Source organism: Phaseolus vulgaris, chromosome 2, assembly GCF_000499845.2.
Source record: "Phaseolus vulgaris cultivar G19833 chromosome 2, P. vulgaris v2.0, whole genome shotgun sequence".
In the NCBI taxonomy this organism is placed as follows: domain Eukaryota; kingdom Viridiplantae; phylum Streptophyta; class Magnoliopsida; order Fabales; family Fabaceae; genus Phaseolus; species Phaseolus vulgaris.
The window spans coordinates 1,456,216-1,468,651 of NC_023758.2; the positions used below are offsets into that span (position 1 = coordinate 1,456,216).

Sequence of the window (12,436 nt, forward strand, 5' to 3'; positions counted from 1 at the left end):
TGTATGGAGGATGCAAAAGCTTTTACGTTAAAATATGATGGTAAAAGTTGTTAGTTTGACTGTCATCGATGATTTTTGCAAATGGATCATCCTTTTAGGAGAAGTAAGAGGAGATTTTTGAAAAACAAAAATGAGTTGGATGGGTCTCCTTTTCTTGAATGGGAATCAATTAAGGGAATTTATCAGAGACTTTCCAAAGGTAAATGATGATCCATTTGATACCTTACCAGGGTATGAACAATATCATAATTGGACTAAAAAAACAATTTTTTGGGATCTGCCATATTGGAAAAAAACTTGCTAAGACACAATCATGATGTCATGCACATATAATTTATTTTTTTTATAATGTCTTCAATGTTGTCATGAATGTCAAAGACGCAAGAATGAATGTTGCTGAATTATGTGGATATGGGGACTTAGATGATTCAGCTACAAAATGGGGAGTTTGCAAAACCAAAGGCAAACTACACTTTCACAACAAAAGATGCAAAATCAATTTATAAATGAATTACAAAGTTGAAGATGTTAGGTAGTTATGCCTCTAACTTAGCTAGGTGTGCAAATGTTGATAAAGGGAGCATGCATGGAATAAAAAGTCATGATTGTCGTGTTTTCATGGAGTGTTTACTATCAATTACATTCCGTTCATTGCCAGAATTTATGTGGAATGTCATTGCTAAAATAAGTCGATTTTTTAGAGATTTATGTTCCAACACTTTGAGGAAGGATGATTTAATTCTAATGGGAGCAAATATACCAATCATTATCTGTAAATTGGAAAGAATCTTCCTACCTGGTTTCTTTGATTCAATGGAACACCTTGTTATTCATCTTCATAGGGAGACAATACTTGATGGTCCTGTTCAAGATAGATGGATGTATCCTTTTGAAAGGTAATGAGCATTTACTCAATTACAAAAAAATAAGTAATTTACAACATCTAAAACTTGTTATATCGTGTAGGATTATGGGAGATGCAAAACAAGCAATGACTAATTTGGTAAGGATAGAACATTCAATAGGTGCATTCTACTTACACAGTTAAATAACTTTTTTTTTCTCATTATTTCAAGCATGCATGCTTGTTTTCAAATACAAGTTTGAGAAATAATCCTCAAATTACTACAAAAGAGGGAGTGCAATTAACATTCTCACTTTTTAGCAAATATGGATGCCCAAGTGGATCGTTCAAATAATATGGCTTAAATGATGCTAAATTTCGTTTTGATTGTGTTTATATCTAGGAAGAGAAACACCCCAATTAAGAAGAGATTACCTAGAAGACCCAAAAGAAATAAAAGGTTGAAACTTTATAAATTAAAGAAGGATAATAATAAGATGGTATACGCAAAAAAAAAATGTGACATTTGTAAAGGGATTAATCATAATAAAAAATCATGTCTACAACTCTCTTCAAATGCCCTTAACCCCCTCAATCCGAACACATCCTTCTATGACACCTGAACCAACAAGCTCAGTCACCCCAACTTAACCACGTGAACCAACAAGCTCAATCATCCTAACTCAACAACCTTAACTAACAAGCTCAATCATCCTAACTCAACCACCTGAATCAACTCAGCCTTCTCAACCTATTAGCTAGACACTGATTGAAAGACATTCCTAAACCCTAGGAGAAGAAAATATAAAGAGAAAGAAAAGGGGAAGAAGGTAGCATACACAAAGACGACTTGATCTCATGTGTTATTATACAACTCTAATAAATTATCTATCATGTGTTCATATGCATGTGTCAAATCATCACTCTCTTAACGACTCTTAACGACCAATTTAAAAGAATATATTGAGTCCTTTTAACAAAAATAAAGATTTCATTAAGAATTTTTATTTTTTGAAGAACCACGTTGACAAATTGCCACATACATTGGAAGAAAAAAAAAGTGTTAAACCAATTTTTAAAAGTCCCGCTTTATTTGGCCAGGCTGATAGTGATGGTGGATGTGCCATTCTTTTGCCCAATTGATCATGCTTGTTCCCACTGCGTGCAGGCAACAGTAACAGACTCGAATTTGCGTGCAAGGGAACCGCGGGCACGTTGATCCAGCAACAGTTACCTTGGCGTTTCTCAGACCACAAAAATATAAAAGCATGAAATGCATTTGGTTCGGATAATCCGAGTCCCATAGCTGTTAACCGCATGAGATGGACGGTACACAAGAAGCCCACGTGGACAAGAAGCTTGTCCACATAACAAAGAGGCAAGGTAGGGCCACATAGGGTCTCTCACTCATCTTTGAAAATCTGGAAAATACAGACTTTAATTTCTTGTTCTCCTCCTCCACGTAAATCAGTGACCATAATATCTTATTCTTCCACCTCCTCCTCCAAGTAGAAAATTAACTGGGATTTAAAACCAAACACTATCCTGCAGCGTTGGTGATAGCTTACATTCAGCCTGTTATGATTAGACTAAATCTTTACTGTTCATTAATTCCAAGTGCAAGACAAGCCAGACCAGGCAGCAGCTATGACTCGTTGATCATCCAAAATCACAAAGCTTCAAAATTTCCTCATCGGATTTCAATCAAGGCTAAGGCCATTAAAGATGAGATGGATGGAGAAACAAGCGGATCTTCAGGACGTAGCTGGGATCCTGGGTTGGAAATTGAGGTCCCTTTTGAGCAGAGACCGGTATGTGTTAACTGCCCAATACTAGCAATGACTGTTTTCTTTGGATGATCTTCAAAATCAACAGATGTAGCATGATATAATGTTAGAGCATGAATTTTACGGCCGAATCTAGCTACTGAGTTGGGTATCCGTGCCCGCGTGTATTAAACTGGAACGGGTCATGGGATGGGAATTAAATTAATTATTAGTTATCAGTATTGTTTCAATAAAGCTTATTTCATGTTTGCTAACCCCGACTTCGCGGTGTAATAGGTAAATGAGTACTCATCTCTGAAGGATGGAGTCTTGTATTCTTGGGGTGAACTGGGTCCGGGGTCGTTCTTCCTTCGCCTGGGAGGTCTTTGGTTGGCAGTGTTTACAGTTCTTGGAGGGCCAATTGCGGCTGCAAGCTTTAATCCTTCTAGAGTAAGGAAGATAAAATATGTGCATATATTAGGATATCAAATCAAGTAATCAACAATAAGTTTTGATGTATGGACAAGGATACCTGCCAGCTGCACACAAACAAAACATTTATAAAGTGGCAAATAGATTTTCCTCTTACTTGCATTAACTTTCACAATCTTGCAGGAGCCTCTAAGGTTTATACTAGCTGCTGGAACAGGAACGCTCTTCATTGTGTCTTTGATTGTCTTGAGGATTTATTTGGTGCGTTCTAATCCTCTTTTTTGTTTTTCATGTCACAATCACTTCATTACCGGGGAACGGGAAATGATGGTGAGGCAAACAGACATTTCAAAACAAATTTACTATCGTGCTTCATGCATACTGTTTATATTGTTGCCAAATGCACAGCATAATGAGGTTTTCAACTGAATGTAATTTGTTTGTCACTAACACTAACTATAACTTATGATTAAGTGACTGAGCTATGGCTGCAGCACCTTCACACTTAAATAACTGTTTCAATTAAGATAATTGAATTACAATGCAGGGTTGGAGTTATGTTGGTGATAGACTTCTATCTGCGGTCATACCTTATGAAGAAAGTGGATGGTATGACGGACAGATGTGGGTCAAGCCGCCCGAGGTTAGCCTCTTTTACACATTCTTCCTGTACCTAAGAACAGAAAAAAAGTATACTCAAAGACATCACTTGTGAAAATCGTATTAAAGGCTATAGCGTCAGTGCGCTATATGCATTGCAAACTGACAAATTGATGATTTTACTTACATCAGGATTTGCCAGAAAATATGCCGCCCTTGATGAAAATAAAAATAGCAAATTTTAGACATTGATTGCAATTTGGTACTGGTCACACTATGTACAACGATAAAATTTTATCAACTACTGGCGTTTTAAGAGAAGAAAAAAAAGGTGGGGGGCATTGTTAAATGTGAATAGCTAATAGGTTAGCAACTGTAATTTCCTCTCAAAATTGTAAGAGATACTTCTTGATTAAGCATTAAGCAGCAAAAGGTCTGTTCAGAATTAGTGAATATAACGGGGCTATAGAATAAAGTGTAGCTGAAATGTGCTAACAAATATTACTACTACTCAGTGACATCCTTCATTTCAGACAATATAATCTGAAAACTTGGTTTATTTGCAGATCCTAGCTCGTGATAGATTGTTGGGCGCTTACAAGGTACTGGACATCACAAAGTATCACGCATTGCTTGAATTCAGAACAATTTTGGATACAGACTAGAAGAGCAGTATGCTAAATTCGATTTCTTGCAGCATAATTCACGTATATTTCATCTTTCCAGGTTAAACCAGTTGTTAAATTGCTGAAGCAAACTCTAGTTGGGACAGGAGCATTGCTTGTCACAGGAGTTATGCTATTTATCTTTGCTACACCGGTGGAGAATTTTCTTCGAACTACCTTTACCACGGAAGAAATTAAATCAAGCGTTCCCAAGGTTAACACAAAGCTCAACCTGAGGTAAGAGAAGACATAAAGATCCTTTGCTATCTTCCAGAGTTTTTCCACAATGTCATTTCAATTTTTTTAATGCATATTGTAGAAAAGAGGAGTTGCTTAAATTGCCAGTGGAGGTGATAACTGATGATGATCTAGCAGCAGCTGCTGCTGAGGCTGCTGATGGAAGACCTGTCTATTGTAGGGATAGGTATTATCGAGCATTAGCAGGAGGGCAATACTGCAAATGGGATGATATGGTCAAATAAAGGATAAAAAAAGGCATATGTAGTCAATTTCATTTAGTAAAAGCAGTTTGCAATTGTTGGTGACTCTATGGTCCAAGGCGTATTCTATTAGTTGAAAAACCGTTTAACTCAATCAAAGCAAAGCCAGAAAAAGATGATGAAGAAACATACGATCAAACCTAACAATAACATGACAATATAAACTACATGTCATGGCAGTCATTATTTTTTGCATATAAATTCAGAGGGGAGAGAAACAATTTAAGAGGGAAGGAATATATAGAAGAAAAACATGTTTAAAATATATACAAGTAGAAAGAAGTAAATCCCACATGCCTATAGGGACAATTCTATGTAAGCAGAAATTGTATTTTATATACCACGAGATATGATGGCCAAGTAAATTCCAGAAAACTGTCCTGCTCCATGACCTTTCCAATGAGAGGATGAAACTCATTGTGCAGTGAAACAACTAGCTTCCATAACACTAACTAAGATAAATAATCTTTGTCTCATAACACATAAAGACAACTGCAGAGGTATGTTCGCATAGAAATCCACGAAGATCCGTGAAGATTCGAATTGCATAACATTTCTGAGACCAGTAGCACCAGAGAACACACTTGGCAAAATCAATGTTGGTTCAAATCGGCTCAGGCATGATGAAAAAGTTGAAGTAACTCCAGCCAATCCTTGACCATGATTTCAGTATTTAGCCAACATATCCATCACTTCGCAAATGAAAAATTGAATCTGCTGTAGCCAAGTACATTAATAGAACTACTTGAGGCTTGTAATGAGTTTTTCTTTCAGTACTTACAGAGCATTCCTCCCAAGAATATTGTGACTGTAAATGCACAGCAATATCTTCTAATATCACAAGAGATTTTTATGAATTTGCTGATCATTCCAAATTGTTCTAGCAAGGATACAATAAATTTGTTAACATTGTCAAAAGCCCAGCGGATATACCCTATTTAACAAATTTCTTGCACCAATGAATAACTCGAAACATTTGTGCTCCAACAACATTCCTAAATGATTTCTTGCTTGCTTTAGCGTATTCAAGATCAAGTGTCCGATATGCAAGAGCAAACAAATACATTGCTGGGTGAAGTCTTCTGCAGGTTGCAGAACTGAGGCGGTCAGTATACTTGACAGGCAAATACTTGGGTTGGGTCTTGGGTATATAATTTCTAAAATATTACTTAGCTTCTACCACTTCTAAATATCCAAAATGAAAGACACTGGTTAAAAAAATAGATATTTGATTCCTACTGGCAGAAAAAAAGTTGGCTAAAAGTTTTCAGAATTCAATAAGCGGGCATAGCTGAAGTTAAAGCAGATTTATAATTCTTAACTTACTTGTCTTTTATATATATGGTGACAAGATAAGTTTTGTTAAAAAATATATGAAATGTGGCGTGGTCTTGACCACTTTACCAAGCCAAAAAGCATGTCAAACAGACTTCAATAAGTTCAAAAATAGTTTAAACAAAATACATATGAAGTGCGCGTTCTAAAAAGCAAATATCAACTTTTCGTTTCTGTGACCATTACAAATTTTCCCCAAGATCCATAGGATTATTTATATTTCATTCGTTTTAAAAAGAAAAACGTCTGTTGCTAACACTAAATAAATTTTCATAAGTTAAAATAGAAGAAATAACACTTAAGTAGTTAACTTACCTGTCAGCTTGCATGTTATAGTCCAAGCCATCCCAAAACCTTTGTGATGGCTTTGTACGACCGTGCTTATCTTTGCCATATGTTTCAACATACCAACCCCCTATGTCATGGAAGCCACAGCGAGGCTCAAATAGCCAAAATCTGTATGTTGATGGCATTAAAATTATTAAAACGTATTATAAACAGCAATGAGAAAGCAGCAGACAATCTCCATCTAAATAAATAACAAGTGGAGGCATCATGGAAAGTTCACATAAACTTGAGACACCGCAATTAGTTCATTTTTGCAGTTAGAAGCAGTTCTGGTCGGTTATAGAGAAATAGTTCTGAGTAATAAATCTACAAACCACTAATATTCCATCAATTATGGTTTGTTTCCCCGAGGAGGTGTAGAAATACCATTTTCTAGATAATTGAAAGATAATTAACCCAGTGACCAAAATGCTTCAATGGTTAGCTTAACACTTGGAGAAATATGAGGGGGGTCATGGAAAGGGAAGATTGGTGAACATAAAAGACCACAAGTTCTAACAAAGAAATCAACACGGAACTTGATTCCTTATTTACAAGGAAGCAATCCAATGTTCGCCCAAAAATTTGACAAACAAATTATATAATGATAAGAGAGCAGACAGCATCAGGGTGCATTAATCAAACCCCAAAGAGATTGTTGTGCTAAACTCAAACATCAATACAATAAGAGATGTCAGATCTTTACTTGCTTGGGGGTAAATGTGCTCTAGTGCATCTACACTCGCAAACTGAAACTTTCTCATCCACTTGATACCAGTGCATATGCTTCACCTGAAAATTTTATCATAACATGACATAACTATAAGCATCTAGCTATACCAAGTTATATAAGAATAAGTTTCTAGCAAAATCACAAAACCCAAACAATTTTTCAGCAGATAACCGAAAATATTAGAAATAATAAAAAAAAAAAAGCAAGACTTGGTACTAATGCAAAAGTAAAATTTCCATCTAGATTGTTAGAATCAATCAATATTATTATAATCAGTCAGTATATGTTATTGATTTCATCATTGTAAGTATTCTGATTGATTAGATGAGACAGTAAATATTTTATAAATTGGGTAATCAACCTTTATTTTGTTTATATTCTGATGGGAACCTCTCCTGATTTCTTTCTTGTTGTAATCTGCCATTATGACATATTATTTCTCCCTTTATATAAGACAGACTGTACTGTTTGACTGAAGTAAGATACAAAGAAATATCTCCCAAAACTAGCTCTAATGGTTAAAACATCAAGATCATGGGAAAACAACATTACATACCATCAATGTTCTATGTTTCATAATCGCATGGGTCTTTGTACCCTTGTCATTATAAACATTACAACAACCTTCATCTGGACTGCTCCCAAGTCCAGATATAGTTCCTAAATGAATTCTTCTTCCAACTGCACCATTTGCTAGGTAACCTTTCCAAAAGTCACTGCTGATATGTTTGGGATCTTCATATAAGTTCAGAAACACATGAATGTGATCTTCAGTATCTTCTGTCTGCATTACATCAGAACAGAATCTAGGTAGGGCCCTATATGCTGTAGCAACAACTCTTCCAGAGATGTGCAATTCAAGATGTCTATATGCATCTGATACAATACTTGAAGTTTTAGAGCCGAGACCTTGATAGGTTTCAAAATCATCTGATCTCTCTGTATTCTTGTAGACATTCACATTTGTTATAGATTGACACGGGCCTGAATGGAAGGATCTAAAGGATGTTAACATTTCATTGTTAACAGTTGATATCTCTGGAACCTTGTTGGCTAGGCAAACCATTCCAAAAAGATCACGACCTGAAACTAAGTGCAAAACCTCAGGAGTTTCATAAGAGGACCTCTCCTCAGCCTCAAAGCAGTCAGGAAGAAATTCCATGGGCATAGAATCAATTTCAGGACCATAGTATGCTGCATGAATAGCTGAATAAAAATCTCTCTCAAGTACATCAAAATAGCCTGTTCCAGCTACCACCTTCTTTTCTGACAAAATATTATTTATAGTTAATCTGTACCATTTTAACCATTCAACAACTTCCATCTCCTTGAACGTAGTAGCTTGTGAATTGTAAATATACAATTTTGAACCCTGTTCAGAATGCTTTTGCATAAGCTTTTTCTGAGACAACAGATACATGTCATAATGGGCTCTCTTTTGAGAGTCTGAAAGAATCTGCAATGCATCATAGATTATCCTGTTAATTCATATTCCCTGTAATGTAACCAAGGAAAAACCTCACTCTAGACTCTAGTACCCACACAGACTCCATATATATTCTGTAAAATTCCAGAAGTTAAAATCATGAAGTACGACGTGGTCATCTTGCCAATAGGCTGAACACATTATAGCCAACAAATCAGCAAAAGCACCAACAAAATATGCATTAGACCGACAACATATCCAAAATTGAAGAAAAGAATACACACAAATCACCACTGACTTGACCCGTGTTCCGGTCAAGCACTCAATGCGCTAAAGAATAATGTAGTAAATTGAACACCAGAATGACAAGAACAAATCTATCAAATTGATGCTATTTATTCAAACATTGGGCATTACAAACTATCAAGCATCAACAAGACAGCCATTAAGCACCTTCCCATCTGATTTTTCATTTAATTGAACTATTGGATGAAGAAAATCCTTCAAGAGCAGTGGACAGTTGTTCACAATACTCACATCAGTATCTAGGGGAGTTTCTGAGAACTCATTACATCAATTTATCAAATTTTTCTGTGATTAAGAGCTAACTAAACAGATTCAATGGAGAAACAAAATAACTGGCAAAACGTTATTACCAGCATGTTGTTTCTCAATTTCACAATTATCAACTTCCTACTCAGGATATTCAAAACAACCAATCATTCTGTCCACTAACGCAACCGTAAAAGAAATATCCCCTCATCATAACCATAGGGCATTCTTCTATAAGCCAAGCAAGGTTGATTCGTTTGTATTCAAGCTCTAATTTAAGCTGTCTCAAAATTTTGATCAGGAATAAAACCACTCCTACATTTCTGATTGAGGCTATAGTCATGAACGACACTAATCATAATTCATATGCCTGAGCATGAGTTGCACAAACCTCATAGGCAGCCAGAATTTGCACAAATCGTCGAGACGCACTGGAATCATGGCTTGACTCCGCCAGGTCCGGGTGAGTTTCTTTGGCCAATTTTCGAAACGACGCTTTAATTTCGGTAAAGGAACTGGTCTCGGACACTCCTAACAGCTCGTAGGCGTTCTCTACGGGAAAATCTGTCCAAGCTGATTCAGAAGCGCTACTGAAGTCATGTTCTCCGCAACCCCGACACAGAGATGACACGTCGTAGAGCGTTGAAATGATGCTGTTGGGTATAATTGATGTGAGGAATTTTGTCCTCCGATTATTCATTCCGACGACTGTAAGGTATCCGGCACCGGCGAGATAAACCATGATTCTCCCTCTTTTTTCTGTTATTATATTGCTATAATTATTGTAATTGAAAGCGGAAAAAAAAGTGTAATTGCAGAACCTCCGTACAGCAACAGCATCAGAGGCGAGTGGTTAAATAAGGGTAAAACAATCTTAATTTATTACAGTACTTTAACGCAGGGTTACTAAGAAATTTTTAGAGATTTCTCTTTCTCATCCTCGTTTGCATTGTGTTTGGTTGGATATATCTACCGGTGAAGAAGTGGATTTGGAGGTAGAGAAAGTTGTGTTAGTCTATTTTGTGATGAAGTACCTCTCTAAATTATAAAGATTAGTGTGGAAAGTTTGGGATGAGTGATTCATTTTGTTCCTACTAAAAATGGATTTGGAGAGTAACTCAATGGGATGGGATTGAGTATTTCTCATGCAACGAGTTTTCGATTGATTTTCGATGAAAGGGGAAGGTTCATTTCCTACAAGAGACTCTCTGATACTTAAGTAGGAGCACAAAGATGGTAAGTTTCTTAGTATAAGAGTTAAGAGTATAATATAATATATCATAATATATCATGTACTTTCTGGAGAGTAAATATTTATAGATTAATCAGGTGGTATCCTCTGAGTGGATCGTTATGAGTCATTTGGATTAGTCACATAAATGTTATTCATTATTCCATAAATAGTCGTTCATCATTTAAGGTTCATTGATTATACTGTTTTACTCATGATGGTTATTGATGACAATAAAGACTCGGTTAAGGAATGCATACAGTCACCCGAGCTTATGGCCGGTACATACACATTTATATTTGGTTTAATTACTTTTTTTTGTCCTATATTATTAAGCATCAATGTTCATTTGATATAGTCTTTTTTAAAAAAAATCTTTCGTTCTAATGTTTGTTAAAAGTATGCAATTTGGTATTTTTTGGTATTCATGAAGATATGTGTGCATAATAGTGTCACTCGCCCTTGTCACATCATCATCATCAATCAACGTCGTTTATGTAAATTTAACAAAAAAGACCAAATTAAATTACATTTTTTTTTAAAAACCTTGGACGAAATTTATATTTTTAAAAATCATTAGATCAAATTAACTATTGACCCTAAACCCTTAAAATATTCAGTTCTGGATTGATTATTGTTATTGTTGTTTTACTTCTAAATTTTCTTGACAAGTTGAGAATCTTAAATCTGACCATCAAGAGATATTTTTAGGATTCGGACCTAAACAGTAATACTTAACATATTTGAGTGCTGGAGATAGACTTGAAATGTTAATTGTCAATAGCGTCTGAGTGTGATTCTAAGTTGTTTTTATAAGTATGCGAGAGATCGATATTTAGGAAACATTCTTAAGGATTTTATAGGCGAGAAATCGATATAAATGAATTTTCTACGGGCATCAATTTCAATCAAAGAACTTAATATTGACATACTAATCAAAATACATGAGAGTTAGAGAGATGAAACTCAATTCCTATTTTTTTAATTGAAGCAATTACTCGTTGATTTGTTTTCTTATTAATTCTTATCATCATAACAATCCTCAAACCAACTTTTATTATTCTGTTTTTATATTTAGCGAATCTTTTACTTGAATATTCAATTGTTCCTCGTGGAATCGATATTCGTCCTTGGAGACAAATTATTACTTCTGAACATACGGTGCACTTGCCGTAGAAAGTCATCACCCTTGCATGGTGATGTTGAGTGTACCAGCATGGTTGGAGTTTTGGAATTGGTGAATAGTAAAAAATGCATGTTGAAGGGTTGAATTTTGATTTATAACTGATTATGAAAAATTGCTTAGTCGGTTACAAGTCCTAACATAGTCGATTATACTTTGAAAAATTATAAAAAAAGAAAAGTTTGGCTTATTAATCAATTAGGTTATGGTGGGTAATCAATTGATTAGCTTGAGGGGCTTAATCAATTATACCCTCGTGCATAATCAATTATAGTTCATTCTTTCTATTAAATCACATCAATATTTTTTCATGGATTAAAATTTTTTCTTTCATTTACATTACATTAATCATTTTTAATTACATTCTTAATTTGATGTTAAATTAAAGATTAACAAAGTGAACATGTCATAGTACATTTACATGAAATCTTAGATTGTACTTGTAGGTTGCATGGTTAAGAAATGTCAATAATTTGTTGTAATTTAGTAGTCTTTGACTTCATGGTGATTTGTTATTGTACTTTGAATTTGTGGTTCCATTTTACTTTCATGCTTCTTCTTAGACTTGTTCCCTTTTATTGTTGTAACTTCAACTTATTTCATTTACATTTCAATTACGATGTCTCATATACATCTATTACCAATTTAATTTTTTCATCAACGTTATGAATTATACTTACGAATATCATTTCTTTTACGTAATAATATTTTTTTTAAAAAAATCTTTAATTGTAAATTTCAAACACAAATATATATAAACTTTTATTTGTAAACATTCTTTTTTATTTTAATTCAAATCCTTCAAAAAATTTAAGTGAAAAGTATTTTCATAAATCAATTAA

The 12,436-nt window shown here is 34.8% G+C and overlaps 2 protein-coding genes across 4 annotated transcripts; one reads left to right on the forward strand and one right to left on the reverse strand.

The window, feature by feature from the left end:
- The first annotated feature begins 2,134 nt into the window (after positions 1 to 2,134).
- On the forward strand, positions 2,135 to 4,852 carry LOC137810058 (protein CONSERVED IN THE GREEN LINEAGE AND DIATOMS 27, chloroplastic). 2 transcript variants are annotated; one of them, XM_068611181.1, is made up of 7 exons: positions 2,135 to 2,655; positions 2,908 to 3,060; positions 3,226 to 3,303; positions 3,590 to 3,685; positions 4,209 to 4,244; positions 4,369 to 4,544; positions 4,627 to 4,852. In XM_068611181.1, exons 1-7 carry the CDS (start codon positions 2,425 to 2,427, stop codon positions 4,787 to 4,789), a joined length of 933 nt encoding a protein of 310 aa, XP_068467282.1. In that variant the 5' UTR covers positions 2,135 to 2,424; the 3' UTR covers positions 4,790 to 4,852. The 2 variants fall into 2 exon arrangements, with proteins under 2 accessions (XP_068467282.1, XP_068467281.1); XM_068611180.1 differs by having other exon boundaries at positions 2,241 to 2,655; positions 3,226 to 3,372.
- On the reverse strand, positions 3,589 to 10,028 carry LOC137810057 (uncharacterized). Of its 2 annotated transcripts, XR_011080833.1 has the most exons (6): positions 9,572 to 10,028; positions 7,759 to 8,658; positions 7,176 to 7,261; positions 6,458 to 6,598; positions 5,149 to 5,889; positions 3,589 to 3,715 (listed from the first exon to the last, which is right to left on the reverse strand). XR_011080833.1 is itself a non-coding variant. In XM_068611179.1 (5 exons), exons 1-5 carry the CDS (start codon positions 9,920 to 9,922, stop codon positions 5,742 to 5,744), a joined length of 1,626 nt encoding a protein of 541 aa, XP_068467280.1. In that variant the 5' UTR covers positions 9,923 to 10,028; the 3' UTR covers positions 4,949 to 5,741. The 2 variants fall into 2 exon arrangements, 1 of the variants encoding a protein (XP_068467280.1); XM_068611179.1 differs by lacking the exon at positions 3,589 to 3,715 and having other exon boundaries at positions 4,949 to 5,889.
- Positions 10,029 to 12,436: the final 2,408 nt, after the last annotated feature.